Source organism: Ursus americanus, chromosome 17 (assembly GCF_024610735.1).
Source record: "Ursus americanus isolate L20-20 chromosome 17, mUrsAme1.1.p, whole genome shotgun sequence".
Taxonomy (NCBI): Eukaryota; Metazoa; Chordata; class Mammalia; order Carnivora; family Ursidae; genus Ursus; species Ursus americanus.
The window spans coordinates 14,364,261-14,387,706 of record NC_142143.1 but is presented as its reverse complement, the minus strand read 5'-3'; the positions used below and the strand labels follow the sequence as shown (position 1 = coordinate 14,387,706).

Below are 23,446 nucleotides of genomic sequence, written 5' to 3'. Positions count from 1 at the left end.
TGTATAATTTCCCTTGGTGACCTCTCGTGGCTCTTACCTTGTGTGGGCGGGCGTGGCTGGGGCTGTCCAAGCTGAGGCCCCAGCTGGGCTGGCCCGGGGGATTTCGCTGGTTTTGTCTGTGGAGCCTAGAGCGGGAAAGAATCCTGTGGTGATTGCTACAGCCCTCTGCTTCCTGGGTGGGAGGGCAGGACTTATAAAGATTTTATTATTGCTGAGATAAAACTTACACAAGGCACACAGTTCTTAAGAGTACACCATCGTGACTTTTTACATGTGTATACATCTGTGTAGCCACACCCGGATCAGGACAGAACATTCCAGTGGAGAAGGCTGCCCCACGCCCCTTCCCGGCCAGCAACCCCCTCAAGTATAACCATCATTCCAACAGCTATTATCATAGATCTGTTCTTGTGGGGGGTGGGGGGGGGAGCAGGTTTTGAGACTTGCTTTTCCAGAAAGCTGAGAGCTAGCAAATTCTTTGGAGAATGATCTGGTAATCTGTGGAGAGGACCGCGGAAGGGAGGAGCTATGTGGGAGCTTGTTGAGGTTGGGGGATGGAGAAACAGAAGACACAATAGTCTCTATTGACTGGTACCCTGGGAACACACAAAGGGCATGTGTGTACACATGTCCATGCGTGTGTGCTCACAACCATACACACACACCCACACGCACCTGCTGCTCCCTGCTCGGGTCCAGGATGGAGGGCACAGGAGGGACAACTGAGTTTTCACATTAACATCTCTGCCTGCAGGTGCCGTCGAGACAAGGTTGTTGTCCCTCATGATGGTGGAAGGAGGAAGGTCTCAGAGCCTCCCAAACTCCCCCTTCTGGAGCAGGGGTGCAAGCTTGCCTGCCCAGCCTCCATCCACACCCCAGTCCTTTCTCCCCAGGCTGGTTCCATTCTAGGACTATCTCCTTTGGATCCAGGGGCTCCCCAGTCCCAGACATCCCAGCATTTCTCACGGGTACAAAGTCTCCTGTGCTCCTGAGAACCTTACCCAAGGCCTCAGAGGTGAGGGCACTGTGCCCCCTGGTATCAGGAGTTGGCTCATTTTGGAGACAACGAGGTCGGCCATCAGCTGTCTGTCCTCTTCCACGTGCTCTCCAATCAAGGGCATTGAGCTGTCCATCACCTGTGGGAGAGAAAGGAGGCCTGAGGCAACCCCATGCCGGGGTAGCCAGGGTAGCCAGGCAGCCCGGCAGCGCGTCCCAGGAGGGCCGGCTCAGGGCTCAGGACAGAAGTGACCACTAGATGGCGATGTTCTCCCAGCAAACACCCAGTCCCGTGCCTCCAGCTGGGAATGATTCCCAAGGAGACACCCAGATCCCTGCAGTTCAGTCTAAAACAACTCTCTGGATTCAGTTCAATTCAGCCTACATTTGCTGGGCTACAGAAATGTGACCACGGGCCAGGGAGCCTTTGCTGACCTTTACTGCTCTTTTCTTTGGGGAGCCAGTCTCCGCCCCCTCCTTTCCCACCTTGGCTCCTGCCCAGGCTTGGGGCCACCTCCTGAACTTTGGCCCAAGGTCAAGGCTTTCCACAAAGCCGGAAGCGGAAGCAGTGAAGGTGGGGGCTCAATTAAGACCAAAAAATGACATGGGCCGGAGGTGACCCCGGGTTCAGACAGAAGAGGGATGAGGAAAGGCCTATTCTCAGGCGCTCTGGCAAAACATGTGCTTGGAGAGAAACACATTCCACAAGGAATGGCCAGCTTCTCAGAGGAGGCAAAGTGCTTCTATTGGAAGGGGTCCTGAGAGATCACATCTCTTCATCCCACTCTTTTTGCAGATAGGGAAACTGAGGCCTAGAGATGGGAAAGGACTTGGCCAAAGTCACACAGGCCAACCACGCAGGTGATTTCCTCAGGCGCGGGCAGCTGTGGAAGGTCTGGAAGGGGAGTGAGGCCTAGGCAGGCACTCTCTCCCCTCCTCCACTGTAGGAATCGGGCCTGTTCATCCACCCCACGGCCATCAAACTCACGGCCTTGTTTCCCCTTTTCCCAAGCTCCCGACTCACCAGGTTCTCTCTTCCAACCAGGCCCTTATCTATGCCCGTTCTCTCTGCTCATTCTTCACTTAACTCCCTCTCATCCTTCCCAGAACATGCGGCTAAGCCTGTCCTCTCTGACGGAGCAACTTCTACCCAGCTGCTCTTCTACACTCTCGCTGTCCTCACGTCGGCTGTCCCATTGGAGAGCTTACCCACAGTCCTGACATCTCCTGTTACCTGTGTCTCTCCAACCAGACTGTGTGAGTCCCTGAGGTCAGAGATGGGCCCTGGGTCCTGATCAAAAGATATGCCCTCAATAGCTCCTACGATGAAGAAATGAAAGTTCCTTGCAGTAAGTCCTGCTCATGATGATAAAGATACTAGTGCAGGTGCCATGTTTTATTAAGCACTTACTATGTGCCAGGCACTGTTCCAAGCACTGGGCGTGGATGATCTCCTACAGATCTCAGAACAGCTCTCTCGGAGGCAGGGAATGCTGTCATCTTCATCATAATGATGAGGAAACTGAGCGTCAAACAAGTAGTAAGTTTGAGGACACGTTACTAGCAAGCCACAGTCCTTCCATTTCTCACCGAGGACTGAAACAGCTCTTTGTGGTGAAAACTCGGAACGGGAACCTGGAATCCAAGCCTAGTTTTGCTGCAGACTTGCTGTGTGATCTCGGGCAGGTAACATTTCCTCTGTGGGCCTATGTTTTCCTCAACTGTAAATTGAGGGGTTTGGGCAGCTGTGAAGACCCTTCCAGGTGGGGCCTTTAGGGGTCTGTGTGTTTAAAGCACCCACTGTTGTTGGGAGGCTGAAAAGTAAGCTCAAGGATGTGAATGTTGATTCTAGCATGGTCCTGAGAACTGTCCTCGAATTGAGCTCCTTGTGGGTTGGGCTGGAGTCCTTGGTGTCCCAGATCTCAGTGCCCGGCACACGGACAGCCTCTTGGTCTATGTGGGCTGAACTGACTTATAACTGTGGAGTCTGTCTGGATGGACACAGGTCTGTCCTTCCTCCTCCTGACCCTACCCATCGTTTTTTCTTCTGGTTTCTGTTTCCTACACTCCCTGCAGTGGAAAATAGCCACCACAAGGAACCTGAGGTCAGAGCATTTTGGAATCCCCGTGGTGGACAAAGCCAAAGGAAGTGGATGCTCTGGTCTCCCCAAGGAAACATTTTTCCAGTGAGCAATATCATTCCCTGGACAGGCCACAGAGGACAAGTTCAAGGGTCTTTCCCCTGAGTATTCTACTGTGAGGATCTTCACAAAACATGTCATAAATTTTATGTTCTCACCACAGAGGTGGCTGAAGAAAACAGTATTTTTGGATCTCTTCTGCCTTTTTTTCCTGATTGGGGAAAAATACCTTTTATCTTCCTGGTAGCAAGTTCCCCATCTCCCTTGACCCCACTGTAAACCCCAAAGCAAGTGAAACAACTCTGCAATGTTTCTGAGAGAATAAACAATCTGAAAAGTCATCTTTTTTTTTTTCTGGAACATTCTGAGAAGTTGTTTTCTTGTTTTTTAAAGTCCAAACCCACTAATTTTGCTTAAAAAAAAAATGTAAGAGGTCTTTCATCCCTGACCCTCTGAATGTCTGGAGGCAGCGAGCCTGGGCCCACGAGTACAGGCTTTTGTTTCCTCAGAAAAAATGTTGAGAAAACTCAAATAGGCAGGAGCTCTTGGGGCAGAGAGAATGCAAGGGAGAAGGGGCTAAAACTCACTGGAAGGCGGGGAAGGGGAGTCAAGGAGCCTTTCCCCCATGATTGCAGTCACCTCTCTGGATGGAAGCCCCAGGACGAAGGGTCCCTGCCGCCATGGTCGCTGCTATATCCCCCTCACCTGGCTTGGTGCCTGGCACCCAGCACAGGAGCTCGTTAGTGAAGGACGGATGACTGCGTGTGTGCCACAGCTGAGCTCGTGTCTGGGGGTCTCTGTGAGGAGATGCAGACGCAGTAGGGCTGAGAGGGGTCTCAAGAGATGCAAAGCTTCGGGCAGGAGGGCCCTTGGTCCATCCCTGGTCCAAAGCTCCCAGGGCATGCTCAGGAGGGCGGGGCACTTGTGCCTCCAGGAGGCAGCCTGGCTCAGAAGCTAGTGTGCAGGCCAGTACTGCTCCTAGCCCCTCCAATACCACCTCTGAGAACAGGTTAGTTGGGGTGGGGGGCGGTTTCAGCTATGGTGGCAGTCAGAGGGAAAGTGCCTCCCAGACTTGAGAGGAAAGCTGTTTTCCAGAGCAGGACAGAACCTGCAAATACAGAGGCAACTCATCCTCAGAGTTTTCTGGCCTCTCCCGGGAGGATGGAGGGACGGTGTCCATCCAAGGGTGGCTACTCCTCGGGCAGGGGGCCGATGCCCTCCAGGTATGGCTGGCAGGTAGAGCAGGGCTCCCACCCGTGGAGTCACCTGGCCTTGCCGCGCTGTGGCTCCTGGGGAGCGGCGCAGGCACGCGGGCCTGGAGGACGAGCTGGCTCCTGTGGTCAGCCAGCCATGTGCTTGCCATTAGCTGCCCACAAGCCGGGGAGGGGGTGGCCGCAGGGCTCTCCCTCACGTGTCTTGGCCTTGTGTCAGCACCGCCCATCTGCTGTGGTTTGAGAAGGCCACGGAAGGGGAGCCCTGCAAGGGGCTGTGGGGGGTGTGAACTCGGAGATGTGCAGCTGGGGAGAGAAGGGAGAACTCTGAGGCCAGGGGGCATTTTCAGGGAATAGCTGTGGAGAGCCAGAGCTGTGTGTGTGTGTGTGTGTGTGTGTGTGTGGTGGGGGGGACAGGGCAGGGGAGAGCAGTTGGGGTGCAGAGGAGGACTGTGGGACGAGGAGGGATGGTGGGGGGGCAGTTCTGGAGGAGAGAGGGGGAAAGTGGGATTGGGAGAAGCACAGAGGGGAGCTGTGGGGGGAGAGGGGGACTGAAGGACCGGAGAGGACAGAGGGAGTCCTGGAGGAGACAGGGGGACCGTGGATGGGGGGAAGCACGGACAGGAAGTGAGCAGGGGAAGGAGAGTGTGGGATTGGAGGTCTATGGGTAGGTGACTGGCCTGGAGGACGGCAGGGGCCTGTGGGCCTGGGAGAGGCACGGGCTGTAGGAGGGTTGTGGATTCTCTCTTACAATTCTATTTCCATCTTTCCTTCCATTCACACCCCTGCAGCGCTGTGTTGCCTGTGTTCAGTGTCCTCCATGACTTGTTTATCAACCTCCTTCTTCACCAGCCTGCACACCCCATGTCTGGCTGGGTCACAGCTCTGTCCCCAGAGCCACACCCATGCCTAGCCCTGGAGAGCCTCTAAGGACAAGTGTGTTGAATGGACAGAGGACGGAATCTCTGCGTGGTGACTAGGGAAGCATGCCCTGTTTACACGTTTGGACACAGAACATTTCAGAGGCCCAATGGCACACAGTCTTGCTGACTTGTGGCCTGATGTGCCCCCCCTCCCCTTAGGCCCAGGGGTCGCCAAACTTCATGTCTGGAGCACAGAGGCTTGAGATGCTGCCAAGGGTCGGGATGGGGTGTGTGAGGCCGGTGGGTGAGAAGCCTCTGGGAGCCACATGTGCCCAGGCCACAGGCTAGGACAGAGCCGACCACACTGGAGACCACACGAGGATTCTGTCCCCCTGGCACGCCTGTCCTCACCTCAATGATGTAATCTCTGCCGTCCTTGCTGTGGACGGCCTTGACAGCGCAGATGTCCAGGCCGCCAAACATTTCTGAGCAGCTGTCCACCCATAGCCTGTACCTGCAGGGACGGACAGACAGACAGTCAGCATCGGGGGAGGGAGCAGGAAGGGGGAGCAGAGGGAGAGAGAGAGGCAGAGACAGAGAGACACGGAGAGACACGCGGACAAATAGGCCACAGGTACGGTGACACGTGCATGCATTCAGAGACGGAGAGAGGTGGTCAGAAATAACAAGAGACAGAGATGCAGTGAGAAGGAGACACAGAAGGAGACGGAGAAGCAGTGGGAGAGACAGAACGGGCGTACAAAGGCAGAGACACAGATGGACAGAGAGAGAGACAGAGAAAGGAAAGGGACTAGAAGGGGAGCCAGGAAGCAAGAGAGAGAGAGGAAGGATGGGGGGGGGAGGAATGAGAGGTGGGAGAGGTCTCTGAGGCCCTGTGCCTCCCTCCCCCCGCCCCCAAGCCCCTAGGACCCAGCTGGCTCTGCAGCAGTGGGGAGTGTGTCCTGCCTGCATCCGGAGCCATCCTGGACACCCGGCCACTCCTGCGGTCCTTTTCCCTTGGGAAAGCTGCTTGAAGGGCTCAGAAATCCCTCCCAGGCCGCCCTCCGAGCCCCAGCGACCATGTTAGATGAGAGCCTGTGGGGGACAAAGGGTGCATTCTGCCCTGAGCCTGGGGCGGGCGGGCAAGGGAGCCTGGCAGGCTGCTCTCCCGCCCAGGGCCTGGCCTGCTGGACCCAGAGCTTTTGTTCCCTTTCCAGATACTTGATGGCTGCAAGGTCAGTTTGCTTTGCAGGGGAAAGATCTCAACGCTGGACTTTGACCCTGCAACAAGGGGATGGTTGTATCTGGAGAAGTCTTCCCGGGCCTGCACTTGGCTTCCCCTGTGGTGGCTGGATTCGGGAGTCACAGGGGACTTTGTATCAACGGTCTTGCTTCTCTCCTCACTCTCCAGGGTCACACGGGGCACGCCTGCTCTGAGATCTATTTGTGTCTCTGAGCCATAAGGCCTGGAATGAGGAGAGAGCATGGCCGAAGTTCTCTTAGAACCAACTCTCTCGTCTTAATTGCCAAGGCCCACTGAGGCCCAGAGAGGGAGAGTGGCTTGGCCAGGTCACACAGCAAGACAGTAACAGAGCCAGGATTACACAGATCTCCTGGCTCCTCACTCAGTTTTTTCATTCAACTGTAGCAAGGAGTGTGTGAGATCACAGAAGGAAAAGGAAGGATGAAAACTCATGCCTTTTTAGCTCCTGGTAGGTACCAGCCTGTCTGTGGGGGCTGACCCTTCATTCTCTAACCCCCACCACAACTCTGTCAGGAAGGTTGAACACATCTTTCTGATGAGGAGACTGAGGCTCGGAGAGCTTAATCAGCCACTGTGCTGGCTTCCACACCTAGATTCTGTCTGATTCTACAGGGCAAGCAAGCCACGCTTCCTCTCAGTTGGGACACACTGCAGCCGGTTCTCCCTCGGCATGGGAGACCAGTGACCTGGAGTCTTGCTGTTCATTTACTCAATAATTTCGGGTAGGCCTCTTCTTCTTAAAGCCTCAGTTTCCTTGTTTGAAAAATGGGAAGGCCTAGGATGATTCTAGTTGTGTGTCAGAATCACCAGGAGAGTGGAGCCTCTAAACATTCAGACCTGGGGGCCCTGCTGTACGTTAGATGCTCTCTCTGTTTTTAAAGCTTCTCATGGGATCCTCATAGGCAGCCACAGTGGAGGACAACCTTTGGTCCTCAGAGCTCTAAGAGTCCCCGGGGCTCTCTGACCAGGGTCCCTGTAGTTGGCAGTAGTGGCTGACTGGGGGGGGCACCTTCAGTTTAGGGAGACCTGTGCCCTGAGACACATAAATCAGGTTTCTTCTCAATGAAAGATGGAAGTCTGGACCAAGACTCAGAGAAAACTGGTTTCTGGAGGCTGTTTTCCAATGATGAACTTCTGGAATACCTATTGGCTGCATCCCACAGGGCATAGCCCCCCCCCCCACCCTGTTCCTAGGGCCAAGGAAGGGGCTTCATGGGTGGGGCAGTGTGGGAGAGACTGGAGACCATGGGTCCATGCCCCCCTCCAGCTGGTTGGGACTAGCACTGACCAAGCCACATTGCTGGTTTTGCCAAGGAGGAATCAGGGTACCTGGCAAACAGGTAAGCCAGGTAGAAAGAGGAGCCAAGGCCTGTTTATGGGCCCCCAGAGATTTCCCCCTCTGGAGGTGGGATTGGGGAGCTCTGTCCCAGGCTTTGGGAGTATTGCCTGTGACTCTACAGAAGGGAAAGTGAGATTCCAGGCCTAAGCGGACCCGTGCCTAAGGTAGGCTCTTGCAGGAATGGCCAACGTGGCCTGGAACTGTGCAGAGCTAGGGATATGGTGGCCTGCTGGGGCCATTTGTGAGCAACTCACGGGGCATCGAAGAAGGCTGGGCTCACATTCTGGAAAGGCCATGGAGAAAAGGACCAAGATGTCCTGTGGATGCTCAGTGGGGGAAGGAAATGACTGCCTCCGACCAGATGATTCGGGTGGGCAAGGTCATGAGCACACCGCCCTGAGACTAGCTGGCATAGGTGGGCTCCCAGAGTGAGGGCCGCAGCTGCCCCTGGGGCTGATGGGAAGGGAAGGCAGCCCCTCCTTGCCAGGGCCACTACTGGGTGAGGTACTGAACCTCCCTCTCCTGATCAGCGCTCTGGCTGATCACCTTCAATTAACAGCTGGAGCAGTTCACAAAGGTTAGTTAACTTGCCCCAAGTAACCCAGCCTGGAAGGGACAGGACCACTAGCTTTTGCTCACATCCGGCTTCTTAGAGCCCCTGAGCCATCAGTTCCAGGTAAGCAGGGACCATGTCCGTCTTGTTTGCCACCATTTCCCCAAGGCCTCACTCAACACCTGGCTCCCAGCTCGTGCTCAGCAGATGACCAACAAGGAAATGTAGGAATGCCTCCCAACTCCTACTCATTCTTTACAAGGGGACTTTGGCACCACCTCCTTCTGGAAGTCTTCCCTGACCTCACCCCTCCCTAGTCTGCATTGGGTGCCCCTTCTCTGTGCTCTCTCTGCAAGCACCCACAGCTCACTGCCACCCCAACATACCACTCTTCGTCTCCTACGTTGACTGGGTTATTCGGAGTGGACCTCTGTAGTTTTAGTCTGCGCAACATTGGTTTTTCCCTCCTATCCTTCTTGACGTTCTGTGGCATCAGAACCCTCCCCATCCCCCTCCGTCATTGCTGCCACAGTGGCTGCTCCCACCGCAGTCTCCAGGGGTGGAGACGTGACCCAGGCCAGTGCCGCTTCTGGGCCATAGTGATTGGCTCAGGGATGGTCATGTGACCCAAGGCAGGCCAATCCGCAAAGAAGGCTCACTTGCTGTCTTTGGTTGAGATGGCTGGGAAAGAGTAGTTTTGTCCTGAGGGCCTTGACACCGTCAGGATGGAAACCTGGAGCCACTGGGCGCCACCAGATGAGCGCGTTGGTCCGAATGAAGCCAACGCAAGAGAAAGTGAACTGAGGTGTGTGGGGATGAGCCCTGAACTCCTACCTAGAGCTGCACTTCTGGCATTTTCATTGCCACAAGCCAACCAACACCCCTTTTGTCCCTGACCAATGAGATTTCTGTTCTGATGCTTGCAACAGACACAGAGTCTGTGAAGGGAAGGGCTGGATGTTTTCATCTTGGCCCCTTTGGTGCTTGGCACAACATGGCATGTGGTAGGCACGCAGTGAATGTTCACTAGCAGATCTTTCTGACCCCAAAGCCCACACTCTATCCACTCTCACTGCATGCCTGCACGTAGAGGTCACGGGGCCTGCAGGAAAGAATGTGTGTGCGCTGCTGGCCCCGGGAGCAGGTGACTGGCCCTTCTTCAGGTGAAGAGAGCTAGCATCAGTGCTTAAAGGCAGAAGACCTGAGGGACCTTCAGCCAAAGTGCACATACCACATTCATGACTCAGTGGAAATAACCTCTCTGTCCTGACACTGAGCTGAAAAAATAAGCACGAGAGAGGAACGGACATTCCAGGAGCCCTGGTGTCCTAATAAGGATACTTTTGTGTACCTGTCAGAGCAGGTGAGGACTCCCTGTTCTCTCTGCAGTAGCTGGGCAGGGCTGGAAAGACCCCTCGACTTGGAGTTAAGACATCAGTGATCTACTGTCAGCTTTGTCATTGATCAGCTCCATGACCCTGGACAAGTCACTTTCCCTCTCCGAACTTGCTTCTGCCATCTGTAAAGTGGGATTATAATAACATCTAACCTGCAGGGGGTTGGGCAATAAACGGTTGCCGTGTCTAGGAAAGTGCTCTGTGGGTGGTGAGGCCCTGGCACGAGGGTGAGGCGGCACTGTTTACAGGCCTCTTGTTGTATCCGTCCCCTACCTCCTACTGGGGCTGCTCCACGCCCTATTACACCTCTTCTGTCTCTTACCTCTCCGTCATGGCTACCTGCTCCAGCATGGCAGAGCCTGTGTTGGCCTTCCAGTTTCCAGAGATGGAGGTTCTCCTGTATCAGAAAAATAACACCGACGGCATTAGGACTGCTGTCACTGCTCTGTTTTCCTTCTTTGCTTTGGCTGTTAGGAGGCTCCAATTCAAATATCTGGCTCACATTCTGGCATGTATCGTTAGAGACACATCTTGCCCCCAGCTTTATTTGCCTGTTTTTATTTTCCTTTATGCTGATTGTCTTATTTACTTGTTGGATCTTATGTATCTTTTTCTAGGCCACCTTTGAAATCCAAAGATTATTGTTTTTTTCATTAAAAATTTTTTTTAATTTAAAATTTTACGTAAATTTTTAATTTTTAATTCAAATTCAATCAGCCAACATATAGTATATCATTAGTTTCAGGTGTAGAGTTCAGTGATTCATCAGTTGCATATAATAGCCAGTGCTCATCACATCATGTGCCCTCCTTAATGCTTGTCAACTAGTTACCCCATCCCCGCACCCACCTCCCCTCCAGCAACCCTCAGTTTGTTTCCTAGAGTTAAGAGTCTCTTATAGTTTTGTCTCCCTCTCTGATTTCTTTCCATTCCATTTTCCCTCCCCTATGATCCTCTGCGCTGTTTCTTATATTTCACATATGAGCGAAACCATATGATAATTGTCTTTCTCTGATTGACTTATGTCGCTCAGCATAATACCCTCCAGTTCCATCCATGTTGATGTAAATGTTAGGTATTCATCCTTTCTGATGGCTGAGTATATTCCATTGTGTATTTAGATCACATCTTCTTTATCCATTCATCTGTCGTTGGACATCATGGCTCCTTCCACAGTTTGGCTATTGTGGACACTGCTGCTATAAACATGGGGGTGCAGGTGCCTCTAAAGACTAAATTAAAAGAAATCTACACCATCAGATGAAATCCCCCAAACCTTGGCCTCTTGTTTTTGAAAAGGAGAACTAGGGCAGTAGAGCCACTAGTGATTCTGGAATTTCTCGAGGGCTCCAAAATGTAGGAAAAATGATCCATGGAGAGAAGTGGTCACTTTTTCATGGTGAAGGGCAGGAGGCACTTCTGGCCTCGACACCCTCTCTGTTCATTTGCCTTTTCTGCTCCAGCAGCACCAACCTCCTTTGCAGTGCTCCAGTGCCATGGCTTTCTCCTAGGTTGAGGCTTCCCTTTGCCTGATCCAGTCTTTGTCCCCATCTTTGCCTCCCTAAGGACCACTCATCCTTCACTTTTCATATGAGATGTGACTTGCCAATAGCACCCCCACAACAAGAGTAGACACCCCTAAACCAATGTTTAGTCATGCTAATCTCACTTGGAATGACTGCTTTAGTGTCCAGTCTTTCCCAAGGGCAGGTGACATGTCTGACTCGTCCCCTATCCCCCCAGTGTCCAGTGGGACCTGGCATGTAGAAGGTACCCAGTAACTAACTCCTGGGTAAGGGGCTGTGAATATTGGGGAAGAATCAAGACAAATGATCTCTGGTGGCATATCTGGACTCAGCAAATACTGAGTGTAAGCAAAATGGCAGAGGTAAAGCTTTTTGTTTTATGGCCAAGGGAAGGCTTGTGGTTGAGATTAAAGGGTGAAGTGGGAGGAGGAATTGCTACACAAATATACCCTTCTGAAACAGAATAGAACATGTATCCAAAGAAAACAGATGCTGAGAATTGCTGATGAGCAACAGGGGTTAGAATTGTCAAGGGGTGTAGTGACATTGATAAGTGCTATGTGCGTTCAGTTCAGCCCAACTCAATTCAGTTCAATTCGGCAAACACTCACTGGGCCACTCTATGTCCTGGGTACTAGGCTTGTTTCGGTGTGCAGAGATGACCTCGTCCTAAGGTTGCTCACGACCTGGAAGGGTGGATCAGTTTAAAACCAAAGTAGAGGCAAGATAAGTTTAGCAGCATACTTGAGTAGTGAAGAGCAAGGAAAGCAGAGGAGAAACCAGAGTCATTCAATGTGACCCCAGGTAACCACTGAATGTGCCTTGGAGGGTGGTAGGGTTGGTATAGTGGGATCTGCATGGTGGCAAGAGAAGGGAAGAACTGACTTGAGTCAGACAGATGTAAGGTTCAATCTTGGTTCCAGCATTTTCTGGCTGTATAACCACAGACACCATCTCAGAGTCTTTATTTTTTTCATTGGTAAAATGGGAATGATCTCCATCCTTATATATTACATAGACTAAAGGAAATATTCCCATAAAAGTCTTAGTCCAATGGGCACTGCCATTATTTGTCAGTCAGTGGAGACAAGAAAAGAAGGCATTGCATTGCCAGAAGCAGCAGGAACACAAGCCAGATTGCTCTCCTGCCAAGAAAATAATAATGGTGTGAGTTGCTGTTCAATGGGTGCTTTCTCTGTCTGAGACATGGGTCTAAGGGCTCTATACACATGGCTCATTCAGGTTCACAGAACCTAATGAGACAGATATTACCATTATTATTACCATTCCCTCTGAGTAGCAAAAGCTACCAATCCATATCTGAGAAACTCCATGCTCTTAATCACGACTCTCCATGGCAGAGCCCGTCGCAGGCTTGGGGGAAAGAGTCACTTGGCCCGAATGTGATGCAGCTGCTGGAATGGAGGATAGAATGCAGACTGTGACAGAGGAGTCGACCTATATTACAAATGTATGATGTTGACTTTCTTGCTGAAGAGGGTGGGGGTGAGTGGTAAGGTATGGACCCAAGTAAACTTGGACGAGAGTGGGGGCTGTCGGACTAACTATAAGGGGAGCTGTACCTGAGCACTGCACTGCAGTGGGTAAAGCTCTTTCCCATGGGGCTCCAAGTTCATGGTTCTGCAGCTGGACTGGGACTGAACAAATAAGTAAATGGATGGCGGCTGGTAGGAGCCAGGATTTTCCCTGTTGGAGTGGGAAGTTATAGATAAGCAATCTGGGAAGGCTGAAATGAATCATGTGGTACTAGAGGGAAGTCGGAGACGTCACTATGAACCTTCTCTAGCTCTAGAGAGAGCTGGATATATATAGAAATAATTACAGTTACGTGTGCACGCATGGGTTAAGGTACACCCATGTATTTCCTAGCTCTATCTGCTGAGAGGCCTGAGTAACAATGACACCCCAATAGCAACAAGCACAGAGGAATGAGTGTAGGGCAGGAAGTGGGTCAGAAAGGAGGTTGAATGGTCGGGAGGCGGAGAGGATGCTCTACATTGAGGTCTGACACGAACCCGCCTCCCTCGGACAGGGGCCAACCCAGGGTCCAGGAAAAGCCATAACTAATGACAAACTGGAGCTGCCAGGGCACAAAGGCTTAGCATAAAGAATGCGGCAATGAGCTAATCTTCAAGAAGAGAAACTGGGACAAGGTGTCGTCAAATGTCAAGTGGAAACACGAACAATGAGGAGAGGAGGGAAATGATATCATGACGGATGGTGGAGACCTCAGGAATGCACTGGACTGCTGCACTGGAATGTTCCCCAACTCAGAGGGGGCAGGGAAGAGCCGATCTTATCACCCTGAGGGCATCTGAAAGCAGTGACAGATCTGGGCTGGCTCATGGGTGGAAGAGAGCAATTGGCAAGACATGGCAGAAGTCTTCCTTGAGAACTGGCTCTATCCCTTTCCTGGGAATCTTTCCTTAGAGGTCAACTGCCTGTCTCTTCTCCAGCTCCCCAGGCAATTGCAGAGTGGAGTAGTTGCAGTGAAAACTGTGGGGCCTACAAAGCCTAAAATGCCCATCTGGTCCTTTATGGAAAAAGTCTGCTGAGCCCCAGTTTAGGCAATCCAGGTAGTGCATAAGCAACCCGAGATAATGCACAAATGGGTGTGTCTGGCTGTGGTCGATAAAACTGTATTTACAGAAACAGGTGGCAGCTGGATTGAGCCTGTGGGTGGTGGTTTGCTGATCCTGACCTACAGCGCAAGCTCCACTGCGCATAAGGAACAGACAGAGATTTACAACTGTCCAAGCCAGCCATGGCAGCCCTCGGATAGGGAGGTGTGCGCATGGCCAGGGTTCCAGGAATGTTTGGCAGCCAGGCACTGGTTAGCTCTCTGGAGTCTTTTTGTTTCAAGGGGAACCAATAACAACATTCCAAAGTGAGACACAGAGAGGCCTTGGAGCAGATAAGACCTCCCACCTTTTCAAGAAGTCCCGTTCTCATGACTGAAGCAGCTCAAGTGTGAGTCACCCTCTGCCAGAACCAGCCCTGGGCTGAATGAGGGTTGAATTTTCTGGTATTCATTCCTCGACCCTTTGTCACAGCACCTCTATTCCCACTGGGGGATGACCCCACCCATATTCATATCATCTTGGTGGAACTCTCCATACTGGTCTTCTGCCCTTCTCTAACCAGTAAGCCTGTGATCCAAGTTGGATCAATCAGGAGTTTCCACGGAATCACAACCTTGAGTTAAGCACCGAAGATGACTCGGGCAGATTCATTTTCCAATGGGGGTGCCATGAAGATTGTCTGTTGCTCTGGTCACCCAGATTCCTGCAGCTGCCTTGGATCCTAATAGTTCTGAAATTGACAGTTGAGTGGTTTGTTTTTAGGGTTTCTGATCCTTCATGGCTTTCTAATAAATTCTCTTTTGCAAACTCCATCAAAGCAGTCAGATGTGGTTTCGGTTGCTTGCAGCCGGAGAAATCTGATGTCATCTCCTAATTGGTCTTACTAGTTCCAGAGAAACCCCTTTGCAGCTCATGGCCCCAGAGCCAGCTTTTTATAAATGCAGGTCAGATCATGCCACTTCTCTGCTCCAAAGAGAACAGAACAGAACCCCAAACCCACAGCAAAGCATTCAACGTCCTCCTTGATTTGTCCCCCTAGTTTCTCTTTCAGTCTGGTCTCCTGCGGTATACATCTCATACATACTTGAAGTCCCCCCAAACATGCCAAGTATCTTTCTTCCTCTGGGAGAAGCAGCTCTCTTTGGGTAGACAGATTTCTATCCTGGGGTAAGCTGTGAGAAAGCATCAGCACTTAGCTGTACTGAACAGAGAAGAAGGGCAGTCAGCGGACATAAAGGGAGAATGATGAGGTGCTGAAGGGTCTCTGCCCTGGGGTGGAGGACACAGGGCTGGACCTACATCTCTAATCGTTGTTCCTCCTACACTCTCCTCCCAGCCTGCCTCCCAGCAACCCAGCCCCTGCCCAGGGACTCACATGTAAGCCTTGTAGTTGGATCCAATTTTCTGGATGCGGATGTCGTACTTGGAGTCAATGAAGGCCTCAGTGGTGGCATAGGTTTTGGCCATAGCCACCATGCTGGTGATGTCCTGGTAGTCATGCTGGTTTTCTACTTTGATCTGTGGGGAGGATCATGGGGTGAGTGCCAGCCAGCCAGCCACCGTTCACAGAGCACCTACCCAATGCCAGGACCCAGTGTTCTATATATATAGTGACCTTTAGAAAGTCACCTGCCTAGCAGGGGAGACAGACACAGGAAACAAGTCATTCCACTGCATACCTGTAGATGAGGACAGGAACATTCCATTGGGGTTGTCAAGAGAACCTTTATAGAACAGGTGAGCTCCGAACAGCGTTAAGAAGAATAAGGACAATTTTCAGCAGGGGCGTTTCTCTGGAGAATGGTGGGATGGGCAAAGCAGAGGCCAGAGGCGCCACGCGGGGACAGGGAGTGCGCAAGTGATTCAGACTGGCCGATGAGGCTGGAGGATGAGGGATGGTTGAAGTGGGTTGTCAGGGAACAGACCTCAGGGGACCTCAATCTCTTTGGTAAGAGGTTAGAATGTTAGGGTGAAGGGTCTGGAAAACCACTGGAAGAAGTGGAGGAGTTTAAACAAGAAAGTAGCCGAATTTGTATTTTAGAAAAATCCCTCGTGCACTGGGTGTTACATGCAACTAATGAATCATTGAACACTACATCAAAAACTAATGATGTATTATATGTTGGCAAATTGAATTAAAAAAAAATCCCTCAAGTAGTTGGATGGCTGGTTGGATGGTGGGTTGTATGCCGGGTAGAATGTGACATAGGGTAGAGACCAGTTGGAAAAAAGGGAGTGTGTGTATATGTGTGTGTATGTATATGTTGGGTGTGTGCATGTGGGTTGTATATATGTGAGTTTGTGGGGGGACATGTGTGTGGTGGGGAGTGCATGTGTGTGTCATATGTGTGTCATATGTTACATGCGTCATGTATTTTATGTGGTGCTTGTGTGTGCAAGCAGTGTGTGTGTGCACGCGCACATGTGCATACACACTGGGCAAGGCTGGTTGTGCTCCACCCAAGGCCTGGGGGAGAAACTCACACTGCTTACTGGGCCGAGGCCAGGAACATGAAGCAGTGCCTTGAGGTCAAGGAGAGGTCCCAGGAAAACTTCCAAGGCCAAATGCAGGGGCCAAGGCCAAGGCTCTGTGACCATGATCTCAAGACAGAACACAAGCTGACTGCCACTGGCTGTGGCCAGCTGGGAGTCCTGCTCCCTCCCCTGTCACCCTCACCTGGACAGCGGAGGGGTCTGATATTGGGCCAGAGGTGCGCAGAGCCCAGATCCCCTGGGGTGGGGTTGGGCAGGTGCTGAGCCTCTCGTGTGGGAGGCTGTCGGGTCCTACAATCTCTCCTAGCCCTCTCTGGTCTCCCTCGGAGCCTCACCAGTGCCCTGAACACTCCATCCCTGCAGGATGATGTGCACCCACAACTCACAACTCACAAAGAAGCTTCAGAACTCTCTCATGGGACACAAAACAGGATTGCAATGTGGGCAGTGTGGGCATTATTATGGTCATTTAACAGATGCAGAAACATATTTCTTGCCCTGTCCAAGGCCATATGGCAGCTAAGCACAGAGCTGGGAAGGAAGCTCTGGACTCCAAGAGCACAGCTGTTCTCCAAACCATCTTCAGGGTATCTACAAGTGCACGCCTGCTGTTCCACCCGAACAGATGGGAAACAATGATGGGGAGCGAGGCTTGGCACACCTTCTCTCTTCTTGGCTCTCTCAGAGTCCCAGCCTCTCAGGGATGATGCTGAGTTCCACTTTGCAGAGAAAATAAAAGTGACCAAGCAAGAGTTCCCTATTTGCCATCCCTTTCCAAGCTTACCAGCTTTCCCACTTCATCTTCCAGGTGGCAGCGTGCCAGCTCCCACTCATGGCCGAACCTGCCCTTTGTTCTAGGTCTTCTGAGACTGAATGCTCACTGCCCCCTCGTCCTTCAGTAATAGGACCCTTAAGTTTTATCTGGGCATCTAGTCTCTCAGCTAAAGATTGCTTTGTCCCAGTCTCCCTCCTAGGTAGATGTGGCCAAGTCTCAGAAGCTGGTCAATGAACACGGGAGTGGATGTGCTATGAGCAACCTCTGGGTGGTCATCTTGATGACAAAGGGAATCTTCCCGGTCTCTTTTCCCTCTGCCACCTGGCTGGGATCTCGGACCCCAGGACGGAAACCACATGTTGAGGAGGGCTGTAGTAGTAAGGTGGATGGAACCTGATTCCCAACACCATGGAGTTCCCAATCCGCCCTCAACTGTGCATGTTCAGACTTTCACATGAGAAAGAAGGAAACTTTAATCTTGTTTAAGTCACTCTTATTTATGGTCTTTGTTAAAGCAGTCAAACTATATTTCTGCCTCGTATTTTTTGTATTTTGCTCTCTGTTGATTCTTTATCCTTTGGGTCAACATGATCATGGGTCCTCCATTCTCCTCAAATTGTTCCTGCTTTTCAATACTCCAGGTACTCCCTGCTCTCTGTCTCTACCTCCTCATTTTCCACTCACCCCTAAACCCACTGTCTTCGAATGTCACTCCCCACCACTCCACTGAAACCGATTTGGCGAAAGTGACCTGTCACCTTCTCACTGGCAAATCTGATAGCGTTCTTTTGATTGGCATCCTGTTTGGCATTCCATGACATCTGAAATTGCTGAGCTTTTTGAAACTTGGTTTCTACACCACTACTCTCTTCTGGTTCTCTTTTTTCCTGCCAACTTCTTCACTTTATTGCCTCCCATTCCTCCAACTTCCGCTCTAATGATCAGATTGTTTCATCTTCAGCCAACATTTGGGGTCCGGTGGAGAGAGTTAGAGTTCCCAAAATGAAAGAATGGGTGGTGGTGTGGGGGAAGCTAGTAGGGACAGCTTGTCTAATTCAGTTTTATCCCTGGGTGGCTCTGGAAAGGACCAGAACATCTTCTGCACCTCAGTTTCTTAGCACAGCATACATAGCAGGATGACTTGGACACTTCCGGCTGTCCGCAACATCCGTTCTCTTCCACAGTCATGAAGCACCCTGATCTGGGGGCACATGACCTCCCACAGAATAAATATCATATTTCCCCATCTCTCTGGCACCTGTATGCCCATGTGACCATGTTTTCTGCTTCTGCGAGCAGAAGTGGAGTCTGAACTTCCAGGCCTACTATTAAAGGGAAGGGGAGGGCTTTTGTGCTTCCTGCTAGCTGGAGTGTGGACCATCTTTGACCTTGTGGCTGAAGAGCAACACCCCAGGAATGCATGCTCAACAAGATGGAAGGAGCTTGGGTCCTTAAAACCAAGGAAGTTCTGTGAGAGCCCTGGGCTGCTTTCTCCCAGACCACTGCATGTGAGAGAAGTCCCGACTTATTTAAGCCACCTTAGGTCTTTTGTTACACAGCTGGACTTTGTCCCAGTTATTATAGGAGCCCTAAGTAAGTGTTGTTGAATGCATCATGCATGCATTCATCTCATCACAGGATAGACAAAAGAGAGCAAAAAGAGACAGTGTAGACATAGAGGTTTAATGTGTTAATTAATCAGTGGTCAGCCCAACCTCTCCTTGTGCACCTTTTCTGGGTGGTTTGGGGTGGGGGTGCTCATCCTGCCCTCTCCAGGAGTGAGGATATAATCCCGGTTTTTTGTATATGGACTCTTCTAAAACCCCAGGACCAGCCCTGGACTATGTCCCTGGCAACTTTAAGGTCTTTTCCTTACAGAGGACCTTCAAATTGTGCACATTTGGGTTCCGTAGAGCTCAGCTCCAGCCCTGGCTCCACCGCTGTCTTCCTCCCATTAGACAGTCAGCTTCTCGGGGTTAGACAATGCGTCTCCCCCACAAGTCGTAACACAGGTGCCTGGCACAGATGCGCCCAACAAGTTTGCTGGATTGAATTTAAGAAGACTGGATAAAAATCCACTCGTAACTTGGGAGGGGGCAGGGGAATGGGAGGAATTTGGGAAAAGGCAAAGAAAATGTGTCTCTGGAAAACTTGTCTTTTACAAGGTGAATTTTTCTGTAACTGCTTGGGCTAGATTCTGCACTCTCAGAGGTTTATCTTCCTATCGTGAGAACCCGATCAAGTCAGGCATTGCGGAGAAGCGGGCAGGGGCCTGGGGCAGGGTGTGGTGGGTGCTGGAGGGGACTCTGGCATGGTCCTTAGGCAAAAGGATAGGCGGAGTCAGAGGGCGCCGAGGCTGGGCAGCCACAGGGATGAAGTGGCTGCTGGCCCAGGGAGGGAGTCTTGGCACTCCGCTTTATGTACTAGCTGGAAACCCCTCCAAATGTTCACAGAGACAAGCTGAAAACAGGAAGCCCTATGTGATGAGCTGTGATTCAAGATTACCCATTTGCTGCTCTGGGGACCTGCAATGGAGTCATTATGGACTCCCTGACTCCGAAGCCTCACTTCCACGTCCCTGCCTCCCTCTCCCCTCCTCTCCCTTCCCTGTCTCTTCTCTTCTTTTTTCCCTCTTTCTCTGTCTTCCTTGTCTTCTCTCCCTCTCCCCTACACTGCTCTACTTGGCTCTTGTGTGTTTGTGTGCATGCGTGTGCTTCATCCTGAGGGTGAGCAAGGTGGGAGCATGGAGACAGAGAGGGCAGAAAGGGAGAGAAGCGGGAGAGAGGGGTCAGGGTACAGTTCTGAATCTCCTTGATGGGGTTCACCTCAGAGGTCTCCTATTCCAGCCTGAGATGGGAGAGTCATCTGCTCCATCTTTGGTAGATTGTCTGCATTTGCTTGAACACCTCCGAGAACAGGGGGCTCACTACTGGGCAAGGAAGTTAATTGCCCTTTGGGAAACTTGTTCTGCTGTATATTACACTCAGAGTGAATGAATGGTCCCAGTTACCGATCACTCAAGGGAATTCTCTGCCCTCAGCCTTGTGTCTGCTCTTCACGAACTCGAGGAGAGCCAGCCAGGTACACCTAAGTCACTCTGTTCTTTAACCCCACCCTAGCATGAGCAGGTTCCAGACCCTTTACTACCTTGAAATGCATATAACAATCTCCTAAACTATGTGGTGCCAGGAATCACACCCGGCTCCAGATGTGGGTTCACCAGCCGAGATTGGAGAAGACTGTCGCCTCCCTCTACATGGACTACATCTGGCAGACTCCTGCTTCAGAGCCTTTGCACTCGCTGTTCCTTGCTTGCAAGGCCCACACCCTCACGTCATTGAGGTCTCTGCTCAGAGTGGTCTTCCCTGATCCCCAGATGTGCCAGACTCTTCCGACCCGGCACTCCTCACCCACCGTACCCCACTTAATTTTTCTCCATGGCAATCCCCCCACCCCCACTTCACACCATTATCATCTCTCTTCCCTACCACTCTACTAGAACGGAGGCTCTGCAAGACCACTGCTGGATTTCAAGCACCGATAACAGCACTCAAGGAGCAACAAGGACCCAAAAGATTTGGTTAATGATTGAATAAATATATCTAAGTGTTGCCAGGTATGTACCGAGTGCTCATTATACCCAGATAATTACTGACTGTTTTTCCAGATACTATGCTGGAGGCCGGGGATGCAATAGGGAAAAAGAGATTTATGATTTTAATCCAAATGGAGCTTTGAGCCTATTCATTACTTGCTCCTATTAATGTGGCTTAATACAATGGTAGTTTTTCTAAGATCCATATGGAGCTTGTTCTAAGCTAATGCCTCCAGGTCATTTTGAAACACAAGATCCTGACAATTCACATCTCTCCGAGCGTGACCTTGAGTGCATTCAGTCCCAGAGCAGGACTTTACACTTCCCCCTGTAAATGTTAAAGCTCTCATGTTTTCATCTGTCCCTTCATCTTCCAATATTGACTCTGTCATCTAACCTGTTAACTACCCCTCTCAGCTCTGTATCAGTCATGATTTTGGTGCCCCCTTCCCATACTTAATTCCAGCTGTTTGACCCGATTTAAGTCACTTCTCTGGGTTTTAGTTTCCTTATCTGTTACATGAGATAACAACTGCCGTGTAGGATTATTATGATTCTTAAAAAATATTTTATTGATTGATTTATTTACTTATTTATTTTAGAGAGAGGGAGAGAGAGCATGTGTACAAGTGGGGGGGGAGGGGCAGGGTAGAGGTAAAGAGAGAATCTCAAGCAGACTCCCCGCTGAGCATGGAGCCTGACCGTGGGGCTCAATCTCAGGACCCTGAGATCATGACCTGAGCCGAAATCAAGAGTTGGGTGCTTAATCAACTGAGCCACCCAGGTGCCATGATTATTATGATTTTTAAATGAAATTATAATGAATGTCAAAGGACCTACTTAGCATGGTGTCTGGCACCTAGTAGATACTCAGTGAAAGTTGGTTCTCTTTAATTAAATAATTGTGATTCTTTGTTGACATTTAACCATCAATAAACACTTTTTATACAGTTATTTACTTAATTATTCATCTAGCTACAATATCTACCTCCTGTATAATCACCCAAATTGATGAGGAAAGTTCTTTTTAGATCGACTGCAACTAATTAATGCAGAAGGAGTAAGAGAACTAGGACATCATCCTCCTGCAATGATCTCCCTAGTGCAAGAATGGATCTAGGCAACAGTGATGAATGTAAGACCCGTGGGAAAGGCTAATGGGGAACTTCCGAATGTGTGGGTCAGGCAGACAACACCTGAACTCACAGATCAGTCTTAAATCTCAAAAGACAGTCAGACATGACTGTGTCTACAGATGTGCAAGGGAAGCACCCACTACCAACTGGAAATTATTCTTGCCAAAACCCAGAATCTGAATCACGTCAAGTCTCTATATTCAACCACCAGTTTATAGGACATACAGGCAATAAGAGAACACCATGGATCTGTAATCAGGCAAATTCAGGCTGTAGAAAATTCTGCAGGGAAATGACCTTTCCCCCCTTCTAACAAATAAGTGACAAACAAACCAACCACAGGAAAAGGAACTGTTATAGATCAAAAGAGACTCATGTCATACCACACTCACGTCAGGTGTGAAGGCCTTTGTTTGGATACAATGAGAATAAACCAATTAACAGGAGACTATTGAACACTGACTATGTATTAGATGATATTAAAGAATTATTATTAATTTTTTGTATCATAATGGTATTTGTTTATGTTAAAGGAAAGAAAAGGAGTCCTTATGTATTACAAATACATACTGAAATATTTATAGGTGAAATTATGTGATATCTGAGATTTGCTTTAAAATAATCTGGGGATCCAGAGACAGAAAGTAGATGAGAGGTTGCCAGGAGCTTAGGTGAAAGGAGAATGGGGAATGACTTCTGCTGGGTAGAGGGTGAAAAACATATCTTGGAATTATGTAATGGTGATGGCTTCACCTTGTGAATATACTTAAAAATCACTGAATTGTACACTTTAGAAGGATGAATTTTATAGAATGAGAATGATATTTCATCTTAAAAAATGAAAAAGTATCCAATGGTGTTTGAGGGGAAGTGTGGAGGGGTATGTAGAACAAAACCAACCATCAGTGAATAATGGCTGAAGTTGGGTGATTGGTACATGGGGATACATTTTACTGTTTTCTCTTCTGCTGTGTATATTTGAAAATTTCCATAATAAAAGGTTAAAAAAAAGCAGGACTAAAAGAGAAAGACAAATAAGAGTGAGAATGTAAAACTGTGCTTCAAATGAGGTTAAAAACCCATATGGTAATATCTGGCTAGGGGTGTGACCCCATTTGGTTGTGTTCATTGCAGGAAATTTGGTCAGTAACACAATTCAGTCTCCCTAAGAGGAAATGCAACCAGGTGCCTAAGAGAATTACAATCATTCTTTTCCTTCTTTCTTTTTTTCTTTCTTTCTTTCTTTCTTTCTTTCTTTCTTTCTTTCTTTCTTTCTTTCTTTCTTCTTTTGAGAGAGAGAGCGTACATGTGCACGATCGATGGGAGAGGGGCAGAGGGAGAGGAAGAGAGAAAGAATCTCAAGTAGACTCCCTGCTGAGCATGGAGCCTGATGCGGGGCTCAATCTCACAACACTGAGATCATGACTTGAGCCAAAATCAAGAGTCAGACACTTAACCAACTGAGCCACTCAGGTGCCCCACAACCATTCTTGGAATTAAAATCCATGTGACAGCTCCTGAGCTCCTCTTATAGAGGACACTGATGAGTAACAA

The 23,446-nt window shown here is 50.1% G+C and overlaps 1 protein-coding gene across 2 annotated transcripts in view; it reads right to left on the bottom strand.

The window, feature by feature from the left end:
• Positions 1 to 23,446, bottom strand: part of SYN3 (synapsin III) — a 451,755-nt gene that overhangs the window by 15,010 nt on the left and 413,299 nt on the right. For both annotated transcript variants that reach the window (XM_087868774.1, XM_087868775.1), the window contains exons 8-12: positions 15,269 to 15,411; positions 10,087 to 10,161; positions 5,623 to 5,725; positions 1,002 to 1,136; positions 38 to 125 (exon numbers count right to left, since the gene is read on the bottom strand). In XM_087868774.1, the coding sequence (XP_087724900.1) occupies positions 38 to 125; positions 1,002 to 1,136; positions 5,623 to 5,725; positions 10,087 to 10,161; positions 15,269 to 15,411 (544 nt within the window). The remainder of the gene's footprint in view (positions 1 to 37; positions 126 to 1,001; positions 1,137 to 5,622; positions 5,726 to 10,086; positions 10,162 to 15,268; positions 15,412 to 23,446) is intronic.